Source organism: Nyctereutes procyonoides, unplaced genomic scaffold, assembly GCF_905146905.1.
Source record: "Nyctereutes procyonoides isolate TBG_1078 unplaced genomic scaffold, NYPRO_anot_genome, whole genome shotgun sequence".
NCBI lineage: Eukaryota > Metazoa > Chordata > Mammalia > Carnivora > Canidae > Nyctereutes > Nyctereutes procyonoides.
The window spans coordinates 31054193-31080824 of NW_026575139.1; the positions used below are offsets into that span (position 1 = coordinate 31054193).

A 26632-nucleotide genomic window follows, 5' to 3' on the forward strand; every position below is an offset into this window, starting at 1 on the left:
ACATCCCTTTAAAGTATGCTATCCCTGAAGCAAATGGAAAGGAACGCACTTTCCATCGCCTGGGGTCTCCACCCTGTCTGGGCTGGCTGCCACGGGGTCCCCATACTCCTGCCAATCCTCCAGCTGTTCTTATCTTCCCAGCAGGGATACTCAAAACTCAAAGCATTTTGTATTCGCCTTTATTCTGGAGTATTTTTTCCCCTCTAAAACTAATTTCTGAGCACTGAAAACGTTCTGGACATCTGGAACGTTTTTAAGAGAAGAGTGTAATGACCATCTATGTATCCATCACTATTCTCCAAAAATTACCAACATCCTGTCATCCTTGTTTGAAAAGAATTATTTTTAATATTAGTTTTCCCTTTCTTTTTATAAAAGCGCATTTTCTCCACTGCCCTGGGAGTACTCCAGGTATGTCTATGCTGGAATGTCATTTTTAGAGTTTTCAGACTTCATTTAATGCCACCTTTTCAAGATGGCAGACTGTTCTTTACACTTGTATACGGGGCCACCCCTTCTTTGAGCTTCTCCTCTGAGTGGGTTCCCTAGTACCATGTCCTCAGCTGTCCTTTGAGTCTGTGGGCCTTGGGTGATGCACTAGCCAAGGAGGTGTCAGGTTCGGGCAGATGGCCTTGAGGCGGATCCACTCTCACCAGCTGTGATCGGCACAGGAGACTCATAAATAAGCGGCCCTGGCACTGGCCGCAGCGACCTGATGACATGCGCTTGGTGCCAACCTGGTGTTTAATCTCCGTGTCCACAGCTCCTCGTTACACTCACAATGCTGTGAAATGGCAGCACCATGGCAGCAACTGTGGTGGACACTCTCTTGCACTCCCAGCACAGTCCCGTGTGTTGAGCTGTGGCCTGAACCAAGCACCACACTTGCTGGGGCTCAGCTGTCCTTTGAAAAAGGGATTCAACATTCTTACCACTGCTTTGCACTCACCCCAGAGACCGGTAGAGGGAAGCACTAAGGGTTGAACCTGACTGGCTCTGCCACAGTGTGGCTTTAGGGTAAGTTCCTTAACTGCTCTGTGCCTCAGTTTCCTCACCAGGAGAAAAAAGAGTAATGAGTCTTCACCTCTGACAGTTGCTGGGAACATTACATGAAGTGGCTCATGTTGTTTTGTTTTGTTTTAAGATTTTATTTATTTATTCATGATAGAGAGACAGAGAGAGGCAGAGACACAGGCAGAGGGAGAAGCAGGCTCCATGCAGGGAGCCCGATGTGGGACTCGATCCCGGGACTCCAGGATCGTGCCCTGGGTCAAAGGCAGGCGCCAAACCGCTGAGCCACCCAGGGATCCCCCCATGAAGTGGCTCATGTAAAGCTCACGTGTACTGTGTGGCCCTTACTGAGCCATTTACAGTAAGCTACTTGTTGGTTTCTCATATACAGAGATGATGCTTTTGCCTGGGACAGTCTGGTGTTCACCTGTTGTCCCACAATAATTACTAACAGAGCTTTCTTTTCTCCCTCTAGAGTGTCTTGGGTTAGATGGTAAATCATATGGTTATCTGACTTATGATCCACCTACAGCAAGAATGGCTTCAAGTCAGAGGCCGCCAACTATCGTCTACAGGGTGTCTTGTAGGATACCCCCTTAGGGGTATTTAGGTGACAGATAGAACAAGACCACTCACTGCATGTCTGGCACTGGCTTAAACACTTACACGTATTGACTCATTTAATCTTCATCCCAATAGGAGGGAGCAAGTACTACCAATAGCCCTGTTGTGTATATAAGGAAATTGATGTAGAGGGGTTGGGTAACTTACCTAACAGGTCACATGGCTGAGAGGCAGAACTCAGGAGGGCTGGCTCCAGAGTCTAACTATACTGGTAGCCACTGCGCCTCTCATATGCAAATCTCAGTAAAAACTGAGATTCCACACACAATCCTTGGCTCCTAGCTTCCCTTGAAAACTCAGACCTGGACATGCTAGGGTTACATTTTCTTATGGCTATAAGTGGCCTTCTTGTCTAGCTCTAGCACATTCCCAAAACCCACCTGTCTCACCTCTGTAAGTTAACCTGCAAGCATCTGAGTAGCAGCCTCCAGTTTCAGCTATTAAATGGTTATCTCTGTTATAAAGACAGTGGCTTTCAAACTTATTTTTTTCCCTAGATCTTTTGTTTAATTAAAATCCTATGTTTAGTCCCAAATATATAAAATACAGCACCATGAGACGCCCTAGTGTCTGACTACAGATAATACAGGAGAGAAAGGGCTGCTCTGAGTCTTTTCTGTGGGTTACCCTGCTCCTCTGGGGCACATGGGGCTCAAGATGTCCACTAGAAAGACAGTTGAATGAGGCTGAGGCAAGGTCATGGCAAGAGTTCGTGGCTATAGATCTCACTGTCAGGGGTGTAATGACCCATGCAGAGCTTACTCAAGGCTGATTCTTGGGTCTTACCCACAGAGGGTTTTAATTAGCAAGCCTGAAGCTGAGACCCAGGAACGAGCTTGGGAAGAAAATCTCAGGTGATCCTGAGGCAGGTGACCCACAGACCATACTCTGAAAAACACTAAACTGGCCCCAGAATGCTAAGCAGAGCCAACTTCTGGGATACATTCTAGGGCCAAGCCCACATCATCACAGGGCTTCTCAAATGGCTTTAGTGATACAGAGCTCTATCAATACTATGGTTCCAGAAAAACACTATAGTGGACCCTATTAAAAATAGGTAGTTAGGAGAATAAAAAGCCTCTCTCTCTCTCTCTCTCTCTCTCTCTCTCTCCCTCTCTCTCTCCACACACACACACACACACACGCCCATACACAGTGAATAAAGTTCTAGAAGGTATCCGCTCCCAAAGCAAATTGGATCTGTCAGCTAAGGTCAATTCTGTGATGACTTTATGCAGACTTCAACATAGTTCCAGCTAGTCCTGACAGCCCTAGTACTCTCCTTTCATAGTACCTGGCCTTTTCATAAATTGAGGTATTTAAAGATATGTTTTTCTGGCCTCTGTGTTCTATCCATATATTGAGAAACTGATGCCTACAGAGAATCACTGCCTCTGTATAATCTATAGACTGAGAGGGGAGGAGTGACAGTAATTGTTCCTTTGTTTAAGGGGACTAAACTGAACCATTCATTGTTCAAGAAATAAAAGTCTTAAACTACAAATTTTTGGTTTATAAATGTAAAACTGAGTTATTGCATTTTAAAATCTTGGTGGAGAGAGTAAGAAATTCTAGAAAAGAGGAAGTGTACACCTTCCTATTGGAATGGGTCTGGGAAAAGCTGCTTCAGTTAAAAATATCCAAGCTTGGGACTCCTGGGTGGCTCAGCGGCTGAGAGTCTGCCTTTGGCTCAGGGCATGATCCCGGAGTCCCGGGATTGAATCCCGCATCGGGCTTCCTGCATGGAGCCTGCTTCTCCCTCTGCCTATGTTTCTGCCTCTGTCTCTGTGTCTTTCATAAATAAATAAAATCTTTTTAAAAATTAAATAAATAAAAATATTCAAGCTAAAAAATGAGGGATGTTTTATTATATTACTACTTCCTATAAGTCCACTCAAATCTCTTTTGGAAGTAGACAGGGAGTAAATAAATAAAAAATGTAAAACTTGTGTTAGTTCTAATTATTGATGCCATGTGTTCATCATTGTAATTTCTACTGTGGATAGCCCATCTGTGGATAGTTACTACACTCCCACTTTTCGGATGGCATAACTAAAGCACAAGTTTAGCAAGAATGAAAAAAAATCCCAGGGACTTTCAGATCCATCTATACAGCCTCCAAGAACAGTATCAAGTTTCAAATTGATCTGAACAGCCTTTGTGACTTCTTCAGTACACGAAGGAAGAGAGCCAGCGGTGGGGGAGTGGAGGTAACAGGGACGGGACTGGTGCCAGGGAGCAGAGCAAGATGTGAACTACAAGACGTCAGCCATTCCCTCGACTCCTGTACTGGATAGGAAGTGAACCCACAATTCACCTGGCTACAGAATTACGTGGTCCTGGCAGTCTGCATGTCCATGGCAACGGCACACCAGGCCTGGCGAGGTATAACAGCAGAAATAAGGTCTAATACTGTTTCCCCTCACCCTTAGGTGAGGGATTATGTGGTAACCTTGACATCTTTTCTTTAAAAAAATGTTTGCTTTTTAGCACAGATCATTCCATGTCCAGAATGGCAATTCTGCAAAGAGGGAGGCGAGTATGAGTAGGCTGTGGGATGGGGATGGAGGAAGGGCAGGTTTCTAAGCCTTAGCAGCCAGTGGGCAGTATCTGATCCCAGGAAGGGCTGGTCCCCTGAGAAGCACCCAGGCTTGGCCTGCCCTGCACAAGCGCCAGCAATGAGTGAGCACAGTCATCCAGGCAGTGCAATCCCCACGGGCTGGCGGGTGAGAGGGCTGGTCAGAGGGACCCAGCTGACCTGGCTCACCGGGTGTAGGTGGGTACTGGTGATAATTAACTAGTAAATTCTAGGAGCAGCAACAGAGACAGGACCCGGGCTTGGCCCCAGCACAAGCTCTCCTGAGAAACCTGAGTCATCTCTTCCTATTGACGTATTGGGGAAAATCTCAAAGTGAACTGTTGAACCTGTCCTGTTGGTTTGGGGATGATTGCAGGTGATAGGCACAGGCATGACATTGAGCAACATGGTATTTATGGCTTTAAGGTTTCCTGCCAAGAGGTCTGGTGTTGGGCTAATGTCTTGGTACTCTTCCTTAATTCTTCCAGCCTGTGATCCCTAGTCAAGATTTCTTCTCCTTTATCCCACACCCCAGTCTCTTCTGCTCCATGCCCACATGCTTCCCCTTTCTTTACCCAAGTTATATTCTGACTCCCCAACTTTTAATGGCATTCCAGCTACATGACAATCAAAGGCAGCCTGGAAGAGAAGATAGGGCCAATCTTCTAAAAGTTCAACCTATTTAGACCCAAAGGGCTGCAAAGAAAGAAGGTGTTTATTGATGTGTTTAAGGACCCTAGGGTATAGGGGAGGAAGGCACTTTAAGATAGTTTTTATTATGAAATATTTCAGAGAATATATTATATATTTATATACATATAAAACACACAGAGAATAATATTTTAAAACACGTATCCACTACTCAGCTTTATCAAATCTTAATTTCTGCATATCTGCTTCTAGACATCTTTAAGAAATTGGCCACTACAAAAAAAAAAAAAAAAAAAAGGAAAGAAAGAAATTGGCCACTACATAGAAGCGAAATCCCCAGGATACTCTTAAATTTCACTTCTAGCATCTACCCCACACTTCATTGTGTTTACATTTTACCTCATTTGCATATATCCCTAAACAACAGCTAGACCATCTTGTAGGTTTTAAAACTTTATATAAACCATATTGTTCTCTATGAGTCCTCCCATCTTTTTTGTCCAGTGGTGGTGTTTGAGATTTATACATTTAGCTCACCTGCTTCGTTTTTACCTGCAAGGTAGTATTACATTGTACAAATACACTCAGTATGTTTACCCACTTTCCTGTTGATGGACATGTAGGATATTTCCAATTTTTCATACAGCAATGCTACATCCTTGTATGTGACAAGACATTCTTTTTAAAAATATTTTATTTATTTATTCATGAGACACAGAGAAAGAGAGGCAGAGACACAGGCAGAGGGAGAAGTAGGCTCTATGCAGGGAGCCTGACGTGGGACTCGATCCCGGGTCTCCAGGATCACGCCCTGGGGTGAAGGCGGCGCTAAACCACTGAGCCACCCGGGCTGCCCGAGGCTTTTATTTGTATGAGAGAGAAGGGGAGAACAGATACTGGGGAACAAGTAGCAGTCTTTAAGCCTGGAATTTAAGTCTAGAATAATGATAATAAATGGAGTGTAGAACTTTCAAAGCAGTAGAGTTGAGAATGAAATAAAGTCTATTAAGTCTAGACCAGAAAGAAAAAGAGTATTAAAAAAAAAAAAGGAGTAAATAGAAGACACAAAATGCAGTGGTAGAAATAAATCCAAATATATCAGTCACAGGAGACATATATAAGAATGTTTTATCAGGACAGATTATTTTCTCAAGCATTCAGTTGTTCTGGATCATATATTTATCTTTACTATGGGTTCTGTTTTCCTGGGAGAATCCTGTGTGATCTGCTGAGGTCTTGTTTCTCTAGAGAGGTTCTGTATCTATTCCTACGAGGTCTCCTAGGGTCATCACTGGCCTAGGATTTAGCATTCCTAATCCACACAAATAGTATAGTATAAATTCTAATGCTAAACCAGTACTATCAACAGGTTCTCAAGGAGGACTTTTATTTTGCTTTCTTTCTTTCTTTCTTTTTTTTTTTTTTTTCTGTTCAGAGCCTTGGCTAAGCATGAAATGCTGTTTTGTTATCTCCCTGTATTGGTAGATGATTTTTTTCCTTGTCTACCTTTTTATTTATGGTAAAGTACTTTCATAGTCCTGACTTTACATGAAAGTTTCAGTTTCAGCTCCAGCTTCCAACGCGCCAGACCTCATCTCTGTCTCCACAGATTAAACCTCACACCGCTCACTGCTACAGGGAGGCCAGTCACACAGCCTGTCCTACTGAGCTGCCAGAGTTGAGTACCACTTGGGTTTTCCTCTTCATTTTGCCCACTATTTTCTTCAGTTTGTGGCTCTAAATAATATTAATTTAAATATTTAATCCAATATTTCTAGGTGTTTCACAGCAGTCTTTTTTTTAAAGGTTATTTTGTGGTCCACATTACTAGGAACAGAAGTCTCTTTCCTCTGACATCTTTTAAACCAGCCGGGAGACCCTTACTTATCCTCCACTCACATATCCTAAGGCAAAGTTCTCAAACTCTACAGTGTACAAAGTTAATTTCTGGGAGCTCGTTAAACATGCAGACTATGAGCAGCACCCCCAGGAGCCCTGGATCAGGAGGACTGGGGTGGGGCCCAGGAATGTACGTGCTTAGTAAGCTCTCCAGGTTTCTGGCATGGGTGACAAGGACCATCCTTTGAGAACCACTATCTAAGGCCTGCTTCCCTCTTGCTGAGGTGGCTGAATTTCACCCTATCTTAGTACCTGAATCACAGCCACAGGAACCCTGCTGGTTTCTGTTTTGCAAAGCCTGAAGTAGGAGACAGCAATGACAACAGACCCAAAGTTCCCAAGTTCTACTTCAGGCTAGTCCAGGGCCACTACCTCAGCAGTGGAAATGCAGAATAATGCCAATAACTTGTCTTCCTAGACTTCAGGGAGGGGGGGTTATCAATAAAACAGGCCATTTCCTCAGGCTTTACAAACCAGACTTTGACATTACTTAAAGAGGAGTGGACTGAATTTCATTTTTGTACTACAAAAGAAAGGTTGGCTAAGCAGATGGATAATGTAAACAAAACTAGAAAGAAGATAGTTGATTCGGTTAATATATATACATATATACGTGTGTATGTGTGTGTGTGTGTGTGTGTGTGTGTGTGAGACTGTGTGTATGTATTACTGCAGGTCTCTACTCCCCATATAGGTTATGCTCCAAAATGCTTCTGAAAGTTAGCTGTTTAGAATGCACTTTCTTAGAGAAACATTACAAATGATGGTCAGTTTTCCAGACCAGCCCACCTTAGCCTAGAAAGCCAATAATTGTTCCCATTTAAGGCCTATTGCATGCCCGAACCTTTATATATGTGACCTGACACAATTCTCAAAATAACTGAAAGGCAGACATTTGTGTCCCTCCCTTACCGGTGAAGGGACTTGCCAGGGTCACACAGCTAGTAAGTGGCAGAGCCAGGTGGGTCTGGCTCCAAAACCTGTGTCCTGGGATCCCTGGGTGGCGCAGCAGTTTAGCGCCTGCCTTTGGCCCAGGGTGCGATCCTGGAGACCCGGGATCGAATCCCACGTCGGGCTCCTGGTGCATGGAGCCTGCTTCTCCCTCTGCCCGTGTCTCTGCCTCTCTCTCTCTCTGTGTGACTATCATAAATAAATAAAAATTAAAAACAAAATTTTTTCAAAACCTGTGTCCTTATCACCAGGAAACCAGGCTGCCTTCCATAGCTCTTAGGCTTAATAGAAGGTGACAGTAGGTTAAGGATTTCCATTTTTCTCCCCTAAAACATCTTTCTTCACACTGAAAAAGAAATAAAGGAATAACAGAACCTCCACTGCAGCCACAGTTGACGCAAGAGGTAATAGAGGACCAAGAAGATTTCTATCATTTCTCTGAAGCAGGAAAGAATGCAAGATGCAGCTTAGTAAACTGCTTTGATTTTGGACTTAAAAAAAAACAACACCCTGGATTTCATTTTGCATGTGTGGAAAGTATCTTATTACAAGTTCACCTTCTGGGCAGCCCCGGTGGCTCAGCGGTTTAGCACCGCCTTCAGCCCAGGGCATGATCCTGGAGACCCAGGATTGAGTCCCAGGTCAGGCTCCCTGCATGGAGCCTGCTTCCTCTCTCTCTCTCTCTCTCTCTCTCTCTCTCTCAATCTCTCTGTGTGTGTCTCTCATGAATAAATAAATGAAATCTTATAAATAAATAAATAAATAGCTCACCTTCCTGCAATGAGTAGTAAACAAGCTTAGGGATCTAATGCACACTATAGTGAATATAGACAATAGTGCTGCATTATAATCATCAAACTTGCTAGGAAACTGAAACTTAATTATTCCAACCACTGAAAAGAAATGACAATTATGTAATGGGATAGAAGTGCCAATTACCACTACAAAGGCAACCATATTATAATATATAAATGTCTCAGATTAACATGTAGTGTACCTTAAATTATATAATGTTATATGCCAAATATACTTCAATTAAAAATTGGGTAATAACTCAAAAAGAAGAAGGAGAAGTGGAAGAAGGAGAAAGTTCACCTTTCCCAACTCTGTCTCTCTGGCTCTGGCTCTGGTAGAGACCTGTGCGGCGACACCAGTTAGCTCTCCAGGACTCACCTTGTCCGCCAGCAACTCCCGGATCTTACTGGCCTGCAGGCGGAACCGGAAGAGCTGGGTTTCCAGGGCCAGGCAGCGCTTCTGCCAGTCCACGCTGGCCCGGGGCTCCACCTTGAGTTCTGCCATGACTGGAGCAACTTCCAGCTGTTCCAGGGAGCCCTGGGAGCCAGCACACAGCGAGGGGAGAGGATCAGTAAGGATGTGAAGAGGAGGGCCGAGAAAACAGGGCTAGGGGATGCCAGTCACTGCTCTCCCTCTGTTCCACCTCCCTTAGCTCAGTGTGTCCCGTTCAGTCATAAGTTAGCTGAGCAAACTCAGGAACTCATTGTGACAGCCATAAAAAAAAAAAAAAATAGGGCCTCGTTTGTTTTTCATTTGATTACTTATTTAACAAATATGTATCCATTCAACAAACATTTATATGCTAGACACTGTTCTAGGCACTGGAGATGCAAAGGTAAATAAAAGAGGTTCCCTTATCTTTGAGTTTTCCAAGGAACTCTTAGGAAAGTCTAATAGCAAAATTACCATGTACTCAAATTGCTTCAATACGCAGATAAATGGGAGCAGGGAAATGGGGTAGACTGTGGGGGAAGGAATGATGAGGGGGACGATGTTTAGGGGAGACTTAAAGTGAGGGACAGATTCATTTGAGATCACATAGTTAACTGGAGGAAGAACCCTGGTTTCCAGTTTAGTAATGATTCTACTACACCTATATAGATTTATCTATTTAACAATTAGTCTTTCTCTCTTTCTTTCTTTCCTCTTCTCTCCCTCCCTTCTTTCTTTCCTTCAGGTAGGCTCCATGCCCAATGCGGGACTTGAACTCACGACCCTGAGATCAAGAGTCCTATGCTCCACCAACTAAGCCAGCCAGGTGCCCCCATCTATATAGATTTTTATTTTTTTATTTTTATTTTAAAGATTTCATTCATTTATTCATGAGAGACACATGGGGGTGGAGGGGCACAGACACAGGCAGAGGGAAAAGCAGGCTCCATGCAGGGAGCCTGATGTGGGACTCAATCCCAGGCCTTCAGGATCACACTCTGGGCTGAAGGCGGCGCTAAACCACTGAGCCACCGGGGCTGCCCTTATATAGATTTTTAGAGAAAAAGGTGTTCTCTTTTGGAACAGATTCTCACCCTAAGTTCGAAAATGCAAACCAAAAAATTGGTAGACATTTTGCTGTAGACTGTAGGTAGACTACAGAGGTAGACTCTGGGGAATGCCACAAAGTCTTTGGATCAATTATACAAATTCAGAGCAAATCAAGTAGACACCTATAATATTCCCAGTTGGGGGAATATACTCAGATGTCTCCTGGACAAATTTTAGAGAAGATAAATTAGGTTGGGGATGAGAAAATACAGAAGCAGAGAGAGAGGACACAGAAGACTGAACACAAAGGAGCAATGAGCTGGAAGACACATCTGTCATCAGGACTTTAAAAATAGGGATCCCTGGGTGGCGCAGCGGTTTGGCGCCTGCCTTTGGCCCAGGGCGCGATCCTGGAGACCCGGGATCAAATCCCATGTCGGGCTCCCGGTGCATGGAGCCTGCTTCTTCCTCTGCCTATGTCTCTGCCTCTCTCTCTTTCTCTCTCTGTGACTATCATAAATAAATTAAAAAAAAAACAAAATAATAAAATAAAAATGCCCCTCCCCCCCAGTAATAATGATGCTTGGCAACAAGCATAAATTTGGTCTGCCCCAAACCATGACATATGATTACTGGAGCATCAGGTGATTGTTAAGGAATGACTTTTAGTTTTTTAGGTTGATAATATTTTTACAATGTGATCAGTCAGAGTTACATATGACTTACAGGAGAAATGATATAATCTGGGATATATGCCTTAAAACACTTTATGGTAGGAATGCTGGACGGCTTTGTCCTTTAGGCGTCTGCCCTTGCAGGACATGGGATCAAGCGGAGTCCAGCTCCCTGTTCACTAGGGAGTCTGCATCTTCCTCTCCCCTACCCCTGCATGTGCTCTCTCTCTGTCAGATAAATAAATAAAATCTTTTAAAAATAAAACAAAATAAAATACTTCATGGTTAGGGGGTTAGCAGTAGTGTGGGGAGGAGATATATGAAATAAGATTTATCAAATTGCTGATATTTTGAAGCTAGTTGATGGACACCTGGGAGTTCTTTATATTTGTTTCTCTATTTGAATACATGCCTAGAGAGTTCTGTACTAAAAATTTGTTTGTAAATCCCTTTTCACTTCTTTAGGAGCCACATGGCCTCAGAAAACCCAGAACCTCCTGTACTGTTGCCGGATACTACCTTGGTAACCAATGAGCTTATCTTCAATGGGTTAATCACCTCACATTTGACTTTTACAAGTATCTGTCTCCCATACCACAAATAGCTATGATTTATTGTGTTCTTATTGTATGCCAGGCCTGTGTGGCCTCTTTAATCCTCATGAAGATATGCAAGGCAAGACACTCTCACAATGAGGACAGTGAGGAACTGAGAGGCTATACAGAGTTCTAGAGCCAGTAAGTAGTGGGGATGGTATACTTGTTCCAAAATTCCTACTCTTAGCAACTGTGCTCTTTACCTATCCAGAAACTGAAAAGAATTCTGATTTCACAAAGAGTGAGCTGGATTGTTAAGAATGAGAGAACTATTTTATGGGATCTTTCAGGATCCTTGGCACTAAGGTGAACCCATATTCAAGATTTTCCAGGGCATCCTGGTCTCAAACATTCTGACACCACAACCTCTATAAGCACAGACATTTATCATGAGTCTTGACTTTCCATTTAGAACGCAGGGTCAGTAGACCTGTAGAGAAAGGCCCAACAATTAAACACTGATGGGTCTAGTATCTAAGTCTTTGGGTTCTGGGCAGCTCAGAACACTGGACATGTGACCTCAGCCCTGCTCTCCCAGGACTGTCATACCGAACAATCCCAACATTGTGACCTCCCAGCAATCCCCACCTCAAAAGACTGGGACCGACTGGAACGGGGCAGGAAGACAAAAGACAAAAACAAAACATGACCTTCTCTGAGCTAAGATCACAGCTGAAAAGACAAAACAGAACCTTGTAGAGCCTCTGGAGAAGAGAAGGCCGGGAGGCTTCATCGTGTTTGATTTGCTTTGTCCTTTAAAGGGATTTTGCTTTTTCTCATATGAATAAAAAAAGCGGCAGATCTGAAAGTAGGACCTGGGAGTCTTGCAATCTAGCTAAGGGCTAAGAATTAGCAGTAAAAACACCCAAATAACACCAAGGGGCAAGAGAAACTTAATCCTTTCGTGGCATTGAAAGAGTTTGGTGTATTTTAATTACCTGTTATTGACTGTCAAAGCTGCAGCTCAGATTTCATGAGGACAGTGAAAAACCAAATCATCAAAATCTCCAGGAGCTTTGGAAGTAAAACACATCACTGGCCTCTGCCTAGCCCTGATATCTGAAATTATACCTAGACTGCAGGGAGTCCTTTCCCAATCAAGCATCTTATGACATCACATTTTTGAACAGATCAAGTGCTCTGCTGAAGCCTCTCCCTGCCCTGGAAATGCTAGTGTGGGGGCTGGACTTGTGCTAGGCTTGTCTCAGCATGTGAGGAGAGCTATAAGCTTTCAAAAGGGAACTGGAGCAAGGTGCCTACTGCCAAGCACATGGCCCAGAGGCTCTTCCGACAGAAGCAGGTGGTTGCCCCAGCAGCTATAAAACATGAGATGTTAAGGCAAACTACCAGCAAATTGAACTTCACCTGCTAAATCACCTCACACTTGTCTCTCCCATAAAGATGTGCAAAGATGAGCAGAAGAGAATTTACAGAATGGTTTTTAACTTTCCAAAGTATTGTGACAGGTGTGATTTCTCTCCTGCTCCTCTCAATATCCCTGAGATGTAGGACAAGAGATATTATTCACAATGAACAGATAAGAAAACCCAGTACATCCATGACTTGAGATACAGACCTAAGTAGTATCAGAACTGGGCCAAAAATCCCAATCTCCCAACATATAGAACATCCTCTTTCTGTGCAGATGCTTCAATAATGGTGGCGGAGTCTCATGCTATCTGACTAGCCTAACACAGAACATTAATGGCAAAACAGATGGGGAGATGAGAGAAGGGACAAAACCTAGTACAACTGTTCATTTTTTATTCTGGAAAGCTTAAAATATATACAAGTAGGGAGAATAGTACAGTAAGTCCCCATATACCCTCCCCCCCAGCTACAAAAATCAACTCATGGCCACTCTTGTGAAACCCACTTCTCTTGATTCCTACTAGCGCCCAGCATGCTAAACTGCTCAGTCAGTCTAACCTACTCAGACAGTCAAATGACTGCACCACCTGGAGCCCTGCTTTGGAACTCCCTCAGTACCCCGGCATCCTGGACTGACACAGCCCAGAGGTTGGTGGAGTATACTTCTGAGGCAGGGGCTGGGGCTGCGTGCAGGGTGGGTGATGAAAAGAGCCCACAGGGATCATCAGGTAACCTCAGACTCTAGGCCTATATCAGAGAAAACACAGACTTGACCTGGGATGGCTTTGGTAAGTTTAGGGATTTGACCAGAAATTGACAAGATGCTGAGATTAAATTTAATTCAACTAAAAAATAAAAAAAATAAAAAATAAAAAAATAAATGAATAAATAAATAGATAAATAAATAAATAAATAAATAAATAAATAAATAAATTTAATTCAACCAACTTTTGTGAAGTGATTCCTATGTACAAGGTTGGGGACATAAAGATGAGTAAAGATCCCATGGCTTGCGAGCCTTAGGTCTATAGTCTGCATATCCTGGAACTTCCCTGCAAAGAGGACCAGCCAATACAAGACCCTAAAAGAAAGAGGTCAGAGGTCACTGCAGGTGGCTTCACAAGGTATCAGCGACTCTGTTCTGGGTACAGTTTCCACTGGGTTCTCCCATGTCACCTCACTATGGTTCACTCCCTGAGTGTGAGCACCTTTTGTCACTTCCGCTTGCTAGTGATGGGCTACCACCATCTTCTAAAAGTGCTCGACTTTGTTGGCCACCCGTCCAACTGTGGGAAAGAAGAGCTTTGTGCCCTCTTTCTGGGGATAGAGCTGCGGGAGGGTGAGTAGACACAAGTGCATAGCTCCTTCTGCCCGCACCTTGTCATCTGATCAAGCCAACAATATGCATTTTACTCTTGGGTGCTAAGCAGCACATTTCACAACGTTGGAAGAGACAGGAAAAGGCGAGCATGTTCCAGCCTCCCGGGATTTAAATACCAGAAGGGACTAGGACAATCAGAAGTAGCATCGTTTGAGAACATAACCAGTAAAGAGAAACAGCAGAGTGTAGTACTTACGGTCCTCCCCTCCCTTCTGGCATCAAACAAGCCTGGGTTTGAGTCCTGGCTCTGGCACTAATTAATCTTGTGACCTTAAACCATTTGCTTAACCTCTTGAGCCTTCAGCGCCATTTTGAAATTGAAAGTAATAATACTTCAAAAGGAGGGCAATAATATTAGGCTGAATCGTATGAAATTATCAGCATTTAATGATTTTTTGACCTTCAAAAATGGCAACTTCAGGGATGCCTGGGTGGCTTAGTCCGCTAGGTGTCTGACTCTTGGTTTCAGTTCACATCATGATCTCACGGATCGTGAGATTGAGCCCCGCACCTGTGTGGGCTCTGCTCTTACCTGAGAGTTCTCTTGAAGATTCTCTTCCTCTGTCCCTCCCCCCACTTGTCCCGTCTCTCAAATAAATAAATAAATCTTTTTTAAAAATGGCAATTTTATAGACCACACTATGTCATTTCTTTTGAGAATTAAAGGTGATATTACAGAAGCCTGGCATACAGTAAGCACTCAATAATGACAGCTACAATCGACAGTGAAAAGGCAAACCACCAGTTCCTGGGTATACTAGGGGATGGGGTCCATAGATGTGTTCACTACCAGATCCATTTCAGCAAGAACGGGATTTTTAAAAATTATTTTATCTCATTATTTTTGAATACTGAACAAAAGAGTATATGGTATAAAGTAAGGCTTCTTCCCACCCCTCTACATCAGCCACAGTTCTCCCCAGAGGCAGCTGTGCTATGGGGCTTTATGTCTTTCAGAGATATCCAGTGCAGACACAAGCATTCACATATATGTTGCATGCACAACACAAACACAAATGGTGACACACAATACATCTCGGGGCCCCACGGTGGGCCCTGTGGAGCTGGGGGGAGATGCAGGGTTGAGGACCACGAAGTGCTTGTTTTGAGAGACCCACACAAGTCTTGAGATCTTTGGGGTGGAATAAGAGCTGGAAAGTCTAGAGAAGTTTTCTGAGTGGACATGGCATTTGAGCGGAGTCTCAAGTGTTGTAGAAATACTTCTTCTCATCAATTAATAAATGTTTACTGGAGAAAAAAAATACACACTGTACTTAATACAATACACACTGTACTTAACCTATAACTGAGAGTTCTTCCTATATCAACATACACACCTGACCTGTCCTCCCTCCATGCTTTTTAACAGCTGTATTGTATAAGGGTCCCTTATTGACAGACATTTGGGCTGTTTGAAACCTTTAGCTAAAACAAAGCTGCAACAAATATATGTCATTCCATAGGCATCAGAGTATATCTGAAGGATAAAGTTCAGAAATGGAATATCTGAAGGATAAAGTCCCAGAAATGGAAATGCAGGATATACATTTTTAAGTGGCCAAATAGTCCAAATCGCCTTCCCCAAGACTATTCGAATTCATATTCCAGCCAGCAATAAGTGCCTGCTTCCCGACGGAGGAGATCAGTTTTGAATTCATTCTTGACAGAAGGGAGAGAAGGCTCAGCTGGGCTATCCAGAGAATGCAGGATGGTGGCTCAAGAGCCAGCCTGCTGTGGACTCGCCCAGATCAGGAGTGAGGGAATCCTCACACCTTAACATCAGCGTGTATCAAGCACTCTTCAAACCACAAGGAGCACAGAGTTCCCTATATGGTTACACAGCCTCACAGAGAAAAGGGACTAGTAAAGACGAGGGCACGGTGAGGGAGCAGAGTAGGAGGTACATGCTTCTTCCCTAGAGCTGGTGACTTCTGAAAAGGGCAGAGCGGCACCACATTTTCTCAACTCAGTTGTTAGTCTCAATGAGTTGGGACCACAGGGTATCCCCACCCCCACCCCCATAACCTAGCTCTAAGCGGGTCCTCTCAGCAGCCTACTGGACGGAAAGTGGGCAAGGGTGAACCACATCCCGCATGTGGAATACAGGAGGCTTGGGTCTGAGTGTTGCCTCTTCCACTTTTTTAGCTATATGACCTTGGGCAAATCACAATTTCTCTGAGTCTGCTTTCTCCTCTGTAAAGCGGGGATAATAACACGCAGAAACTCTATCAAGTGTTAGATGGCATTACCATACAGAAGTGTTCGGTGTTCGGTGACATCACCATACAGAAAGTCTGGCAGGTAGAAGACAGTCCAAAAAGCCTGGCCAAAGAACTCACGACTTTTCCCATGCAATTGTCATTAAGATGATCTTTCAAAGCAGAAAACGTTTTACCTGGAACTGAGGCTCCGTACAAAAGAGTTTTATGAGATGGACTCACAGTAAAAGTCCTAGAGATGTCCTGGAAGGGACAGATCCAACAGGGAGCGGATTCTACTTCCAAGTGAGGGTCTTCACTGCCTCTGCCTCCCCTGCACCCCGGCCCCATGGAGGTGCCCAGGTGACAGAGTCCTCTCTAAGGCTCCCAGGACACAAAGCTCCTGCCTGTCACTCAGTGCCCAACTTGTTTTCTTTTCTGCTCGGCTGGCCCGCTTCTAGGAGTCGAGCCTGACCCCACAGAGTCCACAGAGGGGCCGCCGAGAAATCACAGAAGAGATTACCTGAGGCGAGGCGGGGAGGAGAGCCGAGGGGGGACGCGAGCGAGAGGCCGGGCGGCGCGGCGGAAAGCCTGCAGCGCGCCCGAGGCCCTTCCCGGGGGCGGCGGGCCCCAGCCGGTCCCACAGTCCCGCTCCTGCCGAGGCGGGCGGCTCCTCCCGAGGGGGGCGCCCCCAAGCCCGCCCGCGCTGCCAGCGCCCCGAGCGCCAGGTGGGGAGGCACCTGCTCCGGAGTCGCCCACGGCCGGGGGCGGCCGGTCCTCTGCGCCCCGCCCGTGCCCCGGGGCCGCGCACACCCCGCGCCCCGCCTCCCGCCGCCCACCCGGGACCCGGGCGCCCTCCGCTGACCTCGCGTCCTTCTGGGCGGGCTCCGCGGCGGCCGCCGGGTCTCCGCTCGGCGGCGGCCGGGGGCGCGGGGCGGGGGGGGGGGGCGGGGCGCGGGGCGGGGCGGGGGGTGCCGGCGGGGCGGGGCGGGGGGTGCGGGCGGGCTGGCCGCGCAAAGCCGAGCCGGGCCTCGCGGCGCCCCCTGCAGCGCGGCGCCGCGCCCCCTCCTTCAAGGCCGAGGCCGCCGCGGCTCCTCGGGCGGCTCGCGGGCAGGCACAGGAAATGACCTCAGCGGGCTCCAGCCTCCCCGCTCTCCGCGCCGCCGGGCCGTCCCCGGGGCGGCGGGGTCTCCGGGCGCCCAGCTCCCCGCGGCGGAGGGCGGCCGGAGCCCCGAGACCCGCTGGGCCGCGAGACCAGACCGTGCCACCCCCACTACCACCACCACCACCACCAGCACCACCAAGGAGGTTCCAGCATGTGCTGGCGACCTGTGAAAACTGTGCCGCCGCCCAGATACTTGCAGCAGAAGTCCTGTTTCCAACAGTCTGTCCCAATCCCACACCCATGTTCTGGTTTGTAATTTGGGGGGGGGGGGGGAAGTCATCACGACCCTGAAAGTAACTTGCTTATGTATGTATGTATGTATGTATGTATGTGCATTATTTATGTTGAAAGAGCCGGCCAAGAAGCCAGAAGGCCAACAGGACACTGCTTGCTGGGCAGCTTGCAGAGAAGTCTTCATACTCTTGTTCTTCAAGGCCTTGCAGTCCCTTGGCTCACCAGTACAAGCCTGCACTCACAGGGGATTGGAACCCCCAACTTTTGGTAAAGAAGATCAATATGGAGAACACTGCAAGGAAGGATCCACATTTCAAAGCCGCTTTCTTCCCCAACCCTGTAGGCTCTGTCTAGGCCTGAACAGAGACGACCACCACCAGGGCCATTTCACCAAAGGGGCTTTGGAAGACTATCTCCAGGCCGTGATGAAGGATCCCTCTGGCTCCACCTCTAGTTTGAATTAGAATCTCTGGAGGTGAAACTGCTAGATTACCCAGCTAACAAGCTGCCCAGGCAATTCTCATGCACAACTTTGAGAGCCCAGATGATATAGAAAGCTGGTCCCAATCGTTCAGGAGGCCAAGGCAAAAGTTCAACTGGGCCGATGGGACTCCAGGGGTTTAACTTGCAAATGGACTAGAGCTCCTGGGGATAGAGATAGATCAACCCCAGACTGTGGGACAACTGGCCTCTGCTATCCCTTCAACACTCAGGAAGATGCCTAAGGTAGCCCAAAAGCAAGTCTTATTAAGGGTCATTCATTCATGCCTTCATTCACCCTTTTTTTTTTAAGATTTTATTTATTTATTCATGATAGACGTAGAGAGAAAGAGAGACAGAGACACAGGCAGAGGGAGAAGCAGGCTTCATGCCAGGAGCCCGACGCGGGACTCAATCCCAGGACTCCAGGATCACGCCCTGGGCCAAAGGCAGGTGCTAAACTGCTGAGCCGCCCAAGGATCCCCCTTCATTCACCTTGAATAGCTAATCATGCACATACGTTTCAAATAATATGGAAGAGCTAATGCTGAAAAATGTCTACCTCCCATCCTGCCCTTATGCTCCAGATCACTCCTCCCCAAACACAAAATTTCCTTTCAACATATTTTATGCATAAAGTATTCATAAATCCATATTCATTTATATATATATACACACACATACATATATATATTTGACCCTTGAACAGCATGCATTTGAACTGTGCAGATTCACTTATACATGGATCTTTTCCTTTTCCTTTTTTTTTTTTAAAGATTTTATTTATTTATTCATGAGAGACACAAAGAGAGACAGGCAAAGACAGAGGCAGAGGGAGAAGCAGGCTTCTTGCAGGGAGCTTGATGTGGGACTGGATCCCGGGACCGCGGGACCACACCCTGAGCCAAAGGCAGCCGCTCAACCACTGAGCCACCCAGGCGTCCCTCTTTTCCTTTTTTTTTTTTTTTAAAGATTTATTTATTTACTTTAGAGGCAGGGGTGGGGGTGAGGGTGGGTGGGTGGGTGGGTGGGGAGGGACAGAGGGAAAGAGAGAGAATCTCAAGCAGACTCCCAACTGAGCAGAGTCCAATGTGGAGCTCTATCTCATGCCCCTGAGATCATGACCAAAATCAAGAATCAGAGGCTTGGGTGGCCCCGATGGCCCAGTGGTTTAGCGCCGCTTCAGCCCAGGGTGTGATCCTGGAGACCCTGGATCGAGTCCCACATCGGGCTCCCTGCATGGAGCCTGCTTCTCCTTCTGCCTGTGTCTCTGCCTCTCTCTCTCTCTCTCTGTGTGTCTGTCATGAGTAAATAAATAGAATCTTAAAAAAAAAAAAAAAAGAAGAACCAGAGGCTTAACTGACTGAGCTCCTACATGGATCTTTTTCAATAAATGTATTGGAATATTTTTTGGAGACTTGTGACAATTTAAAAAAACTTGCCCGTGAACCACATACCTAGAAATACGAAAAAAATTTAAGAAAAATTCAGTATTATTGTAAGAATACAGTATTTAATATATAACATACAAACTATGTACTAATCAACTGTGTTATCAGTAAGGTTTCTGGTCAACAGTAGACTACTAGTTACATTTCTGGGGAGTCATAAGTTATACTCAGATTTTTGACTACATGGAAGTTGGTGCCCCTAACCCCTGGCATTGTTCAAGGGTCAACTAGATAGAGAGATAGAGAAATAGATAGATTCATGTATATCTATTTATAGCCCCTTTTCAACACTAAGAAAGCATCTCTTGCCTTTTTTCCCTTAACATTACCATTTGTTGACTCTGTGTGACATATCAGCACACTTAGAAATGCCTTACTTTTTTAGGGGTTCCCTAGTGTTCCTAATGATGGATATTTAGGATATTTCCAATCTTTGGCTATTACGTACCTTGCTACAGTGAATATCTCTGTACATACTTCTTGGTCCACATTAATGACTATCTTTATGGTTTAATATTTAGAAGTGGAATTTCTAGCTCTAAACACATTATGAATTTTCAATTTCAATAGATGCAACCGAATCCCCCTCAGAGGGGACTACACCAATCTACACTTCTATCAGTGTGTTGAGTGCCTCTTCAGTCCCTCCCACCACACCAATTAAGTGATTTATCACAAAGTTCAAAGCTTTTAGAAAGGGAGGATTAAGTGAGTTCATATGCATGGATGATTTTCAAACACTGCTAGCAGGCAGAAAGGCTCAGGGAAACATTAGCCTTTAGTCTCCCAACTGCACTCCTCCCTATGACCTCTCCCTTCCTTTGGGCTCTGTCTCAATACCAGCTCTGGAAACTCCAGCAAGTTCCTTAGCCTCTCTGGGATTCTGTTTCCTTTTCTCTAATGTGCAAATCATAATGTCTCTCTCTGGAGTTGGTTTGAGGATTCAATCAGATAATAGAGTTACATAAATTTTGGGATCCAATCATTGTTTAATAAGTGATAGCTATTCTTCCCTCAAACTTCCCCCCTAGCTTTAATTTTGAAAATTTCAAACTGACAGAAGTTGCAAAAGTAGTGCTTTAACCACCCATATACTCTTTGCCTAGATTTACCAGTTAACGTGCTCCCACATTTGCTCTCTCTCTAGGTCTTTACACATATATATTATATTACATTATATTATATATTTATGTTACCTATTTATATTATGTATTTTATATATTTTGATATATCACATATAATATGATATAATATATATTTTTTGTCCTCGGCCATTTGAGAGTTGTACATATCATGACCTTTACCCCTGAATACTTCAATATGTACCTTCCTAAAACAAGAGTATTCTAACACTATCATACTTAGGAAACTTATCATTTTTTTAAGGATTTTATTCATTTATTCATGAGAGACACGGAGAAAGAGACAGAAACATAGACAGAGGGAGAAGCAGGCTCTTTGCAGGGAGCCCGATGTGGGAACTCAATGTGGGATTCCATCCCCCACCCCAGACGCCCAACCACTGAGCCACCCAGGCGTCCCAAGGAAACTTATCATTGATATTACTATCGTTTACCATACAAATCATATTAAAATTTCTCCAATTGTCCCAATAATGTCCTTTATAGCTGAGTTTTATAGCTCTTTGATTTTTATTATTAGTTTCTACCTAATACTCACCAGTGTGAATGGATGCCTAGAGGAGAATGGGCTCATCCCCTCCTCTGCTCCAGGGAGAAGAGTGCCTCCCACAACTCTAGAGCCACGTATTCCTCAGGGCTGCAGGTAATCAATAACCAGGCTAGCAGGGAAGATCACAGGCAGGGCAGAGTGTTCCATCTAATGCTAGGGATTGTCCCACCAGCCCTCTTTGCTGATGTTGCCTCCTCTGTCTGACCCCAGCCACCCCATGCTGGCTGCCTGGATAGGTTCTGCCCACCTACGCAACTCTGGTTGGGTTTCTGGTGTCTCCTGTCCCCATGGTCCTAGTCAGCAGAGGCAGCTGTATGGGCTTCAGTGAGGGAAGCTTGGCCCCTCTGTCACCCTCAACCACACCCTCCCCATGCCACCTCGTCCCAGGGATGAATTGCTATGGCCCCCCTACACACACTACTTAACCCTGGAATTAAGGGTTGAGCTGTCGAGACACTTCTTTTTCTCCACAATCTTTCTATCTTAAGCAGCCTTCTCTGTAGCCTTCCATGGCTCTGAGGCTGCGAGTCAAACTGGCCACTGACTGTATTCAGACAGTAACATCAGCTGATACTCTTATGCTTCTCTTCTCCCCTCTGATTCTTCTTCCCTTTTATTCATTCATTCATTTGTTCATTCATTCATTTATGATAGCTGACTTTTAAGTTGTTCTAGGTACTCCATTAGACGCCCAGTGATAAACTCGGATAAACCATCTCCTTGCTTCCAGCCTCAGTTTGTCCTGGTAAAGCAGGGAAATTATTACCTCAGCACAGCTACCTTTCAGGTCAGAATACTTGAGAATTGGAGGGAAAGGCAGGATTATGAGAGAATTGCTGTAGCAGAGGGCGAAACTGAAGTAAGGAAATGGCCATCTTGGGCACCATCTTTGACGGTGCTGTAGTGGGAGAGAGAGGAGAGAGCAGGAAGGCTGGAGGTAGCCTGCTGGAAAGGCTCTAAGCCCCCAGACTCCTCTATTGGTCCATGCAGAAATGGTACTCATCACACTTAAAATTCATTCCTGTTTCATGTTAACTTATTATTACAGTGGCCTGCCAACCACTGTAGAGGGAAAAAGCCATTGTGTGCTCTGAGCTGAAATCTCAGTTGGGTCACTGAAGCTGAGAGTCCGCTTTTGCTTTTCTGAGAGGGCTTTGTGGCCATTCACTGTGACCAGGTCTGAACCAATTTGGTCCTTTGGTGATAATCAAGTTCTTACTCTCATAGCCGGTGAAGATAAAAGTGGAGACCGTTCATCTTCTCCATATAACCTGCTACAGGTGGGATAGTAAAAATGGCCAAAATTCTGCGGATTACACAGACATTTATTAGCAAGCAGGCACAAAAATTCCTACAACCTGTTTCAAGGGTGTCAGGAAGTTGGACTGGTCTGATTCCTACACATTATTTGTGTGAGGACCCAGATCGTCTTTCTGGCTAACTCCTTGTTTTGAAAACCTCGAGCATACCTCAAGCATGTTCAGCCTGCTGGTGTACGCTTTGATGCCATTTGAAGTGCTTATGTAACCAGCCTCTAGAGTGTGGATTCCTGATTAGAATACTTCAGATGCTAACTAACCCCCTCCAGGGGTTAGAGGAGAGTCAGTTTACACACACACACACACACACACACACACACACACACACACACACCACGTGTTTTAGACTGAAGTAATTTAAAAAATAAATTCCTACAGAGTAAATATAAGAGCATCCTACTCTGTGCTTAGTTTCCTGGGCAATACCGTGGAAAGAATGGGAGCCATGGAACTGGCCAAACATCAGATCAAGTCCCATATTTACCATATCTATGCTGATGTAACCTTGGAGCAAGTTTGTCAAATGATGATAATAACAATTCTTGCCTCTTAGTGTTGTTGAAAGGATTAAATGAGACAGAATTGTGTCTGGCATGTAACAAGTGCTGTATAAATGGTAGTTTTTGTTATTCATTCTTTGAACAAATATTTGCTGGAGGTCTAATGTTTATCAGATACTCTTCCAGGTCCCTAGTATCTACTCTACTAGGTCAAGAGATGGTGGTACCTCAAGGAGCTGGCTTTGTGGCAAGATTGCAATAGATAAGAAAGATGTCTTGAGAGTCAGGAATAACTCTAGGAGAACTGGTGAAATGTTTGATAATTCATCTTACCATAAGTCCTGGGCTTTCCAGAAACCCCATTTCCCAACACCATTTGTTTTCTCTAAGCCAGAGAAACCTCTCTTGTTTCACTGAAACCCTCCCAAATTAAGCACCCCTTCTTCTGCCCCCAGGGCCTTGTTCTCAGTTGTGGTTGGATGGAGACTAAAGGGAAAAGGGAGGGAGATGAGATGGAGGAGGGGCCTCAGAATCCCAGGAGCCCGGGGCTGGGGTGGGGGTGAGGGTGGGTTGGGGGGGCAGTCCTGGTCCAGCCTTCTATCTCAGGAGTCAGGGTCAGAACTTGGCAGCTCTTGGGTTACAGAGAATTCAGGACACTATTTCTACTTCTGAATCTCCGGGAGCAACTAGGGCAACCATGGACTGAGGTAGAGAGGCTCAGAGTCATTGCCCAATTCAGGTGGGAAGGCAATGATTAGACATGTAGAGAGATGCAGGGTGGGAAGGAAATGAAATGGTACGGAGCAGAATTCTGTGTGTGTGTGTGTGTGTGTGTGTGCATGTGCGTGTGCGTGTGCGTGTGTGTGTGTGTGTGTGTGTTGGGCAGGGGTGGGGGTGTCTTAACTTTGGGCACGGACTCTTCTTACATTTATTCATTCAGTTATTCAAGAACAAGTATTTATAGAGTAGTTACCATTTGCCAGGTACTGTGTGAGGAAACAAAGTGTGGCAAGTGTGATGATGACCTCAGGATACAGACTTCAAAACCAGGCATACCTGCCATTGAATCCTGGGTCTTCCCAGTGGGGAGCATGGCTAATGATCTATCCAGTCCAGCTCTGGGATCTGGAGCCAGACAGAGCCAGACAGAGCCAGGCAGAGAGCAGGGAAGGGAGAGATTCGTTTGTAAAACAGGGATCTGTATTTTTTCCTTAGAGGGTAGTTGTAAAGATGGAGATAAAGGGTCTGCCCCCATGTCTGGCATATCATATGCACCTAGTAAGTGTTTCTAAATGGGGGTATAAAAGACTAGCAAAGTGCCCAAAGGCTAGAGACTTGGAAGCTAACAAAGAGCAATGGGTGGAAGGAAGGGGCTGGTCAAGAAGGATCCTAATGAGAAGGAAGGCAGTGATTTCCCCATCTAACCTTATATCATGAAGCCCTGGGGCCACTGACTAAAAATATGGATTGAGGCCCTGCACACTGAGATCAGCAGGCCCAGGGGTCTGTATTTTCATGATCCTTAGACCAATAGGAAGCCTGGTATTGACTGGTTTGTCATACATAATATTCCAACATTTCCAGTGATCTTCTCAGGGAGGAACAATAGCCCCAGAGGGCAACACAGGGTAGAACTGATGTAATTACAACATATATCAATGCAAAATGATCTGTCCAGTGCAGCTGCAAGCTCCCCAGGCAAGAAAGAGCCAGGCAGAGGGGGTGGGGGGAGACAAGGAGAAGAAGAGGTGGTAGGGAGAGCTCAGGGAATGAGAATGGGGTAAATCCAGCCATCTGAGTGGGGTTCTTGTTCATTTAAAACTTACAACATTAAGCCACCTGTCTTATTTCTCCAACAGCTTTCATCACAGATGAAAACAATGGTGATTCGCATTAAGGGACAGGAGGGGCTGGGAAGGGACCAGCTTCAAGTCAGAGGCAGGTTCTCCAGGAGTCTATAGCGCCCATGTGGGAACAGACTTTGGGGTTCTAAGAAGCCAAAGGAACTCAGGCCAGTCAGGGAGCTGATCATGGCAACTTGGCCTCCTTTTTGCAGCTTCAGACACTTGAGTTCTCAGCGCAACAGTGAGCTGCCTCTGGGATTCTATTTCCAGAGTTCAGATTCCAGTTCTGGCACTTAGCTCAGTACTGGCATATAGCAAGTGCTGAGTAGATGCTGGCCTTTATTATTACTTTTTCAGCTGGTGACAGACTATGGGAGAGGTCTGGTGGGCTAAGGTTCTAATTTCATAGGTTCAGTACATGCTTGGTGAGTGTCTACTGTGGACTGGGAAGGAGGAGAGGGAGAACAGTAAGGAACAAGTGGCTCAGTCCTGGGCAAACTGGACTGTGGAGGGCCTCCTTGTGCCCCTAAGCCTCCCTTCCTCTGAGAGGCTGCTTCACCTGATTGGTGGAGATCTACATGCAAGGGTGTGAGTAGGAGTCCCCCTGTTTCAGGGACACAGGCATTCCCCTGCAGGGGACCTTGCAGGCTGAGTGATTGCTATAAGAGCGCACCAAAGGGTGCCCCAGAATTCACAGGGATGGCAAGACATGAAATACCTGGACAGAATGAGAGGACCTAACCATTGAGGCTCTTCCTCTCTCCTTTCCCCAATGGTTTATCATGGAACCAATTGCTCTGTTATCAGTTTTGATGAACGAAGCCTTCATCTGGCATGCTTATGATCGTTGTGCTCAGACTCAGGGGCTTTACAAGTGTCAGGTCTCATGCCCTATTGGAAGCCCTCTTTGCCAGCTCCTTTTTATAAAAGGGGTTTAGTCCAGGTTGGACATAATCTTCTTCCCCTCTCAAAGTCCCCAAGGTGACCAGCAATTAGTCAGGACAGGGGAGGCTATCTCTTAGCGCCATCTAGTGGTCAGGATGGCTTGTTTTCTTTTTTTTTTTTTTCTTTTTAAGATTGATTTATTTAGTTGAGAGAGAGCTAGCGGGAACTGGAGGGGCAGAGGGAGAAGGAGAGAGAACCTCAAGTAGACTCCTAGCTTAGTGCGGAGCCCGACATGGGGCTGGATCCTACAACCCTGAGATCACGACCTGAGTAGGAACCAAGAGTGAAACCAAGAGTCCACTGGTCACTCTACTGACTGCCACCCAGGTGCCCCAGGATGGCTTATTTTCTTAAAGAACCCTGAGCTCCAGCATTCCTACTCCCAGCCATACCTAGGGCCAGCTCTCTTCCCTTTGATCTGATCAGTGCATACTTTGGTCCCCTGGGAGGAGGTGGTTAATGGGGCTCTAATGCCTGTCTAAAGTGGAGACTTTAAACCTTAAACTCTGCATTCTTTGTTCCTGTTCAACGTTGCATAGTTTCCGGGAAGGGGACTGGAAAACTTAGTGGTACTAAAAGATGAAGGTAAAGTAGAGAATGATGGAAAGAACATTCTCCCATTCTCCCCTTCCCAGCTTTGAACACTCGGCTGCAGCTGCGCACAGACCATCACCTTGGCACTTATTCCAGGTGTCTCTCACCTAGTCATGTTACAAGAGCTTGGAACAGGAAGAGTCTCTTCTGCAAAAGTCCAAGCTGCAGGTTAAGAATCATCTTTGCTCTGTCACAGA

At 45.5% G+C, this 26632-nt stretch overlaps 1 protein-coding gene across 3 annotated transcripts in view; it reads right to left on the reverse strand.

Annotated features, from left to right (window-relative positions):
* Positions 1-17108, reverse strand: part of PLEKHH1 (pleckstrin homology, MyTH4 and FERM domain containing H1) — a 48408-nt gene extending 31300 nt beyond the window's left edge. Inside the window, exons 1-2 of one of the 3 annotated variants that reach the window (XM_055304008.1) lie at positions 17077-17108; positions 8888-9046 (exon numbers count right to left, since the gene is read on the reverse strand). In XM_055304008.1, coding sequence (XP_055159983.1) covers positions 8888-9013 — 126 coding nt within the window. In that variant the 5' untranslated portion in view covers positions 9014-9046; positions 17077-17108. Of the gene's footprint in view, positions 1-8887; positions 9047-16734; positions 17000-17076 lie in introns of those variants that run through there. The other 2 variants (XM_055304007.1, XM_055304009.1) reach the window with 2 other exon arrangements.
* Positions 17109-26632: the final 9524 nt, after the last annotated feature.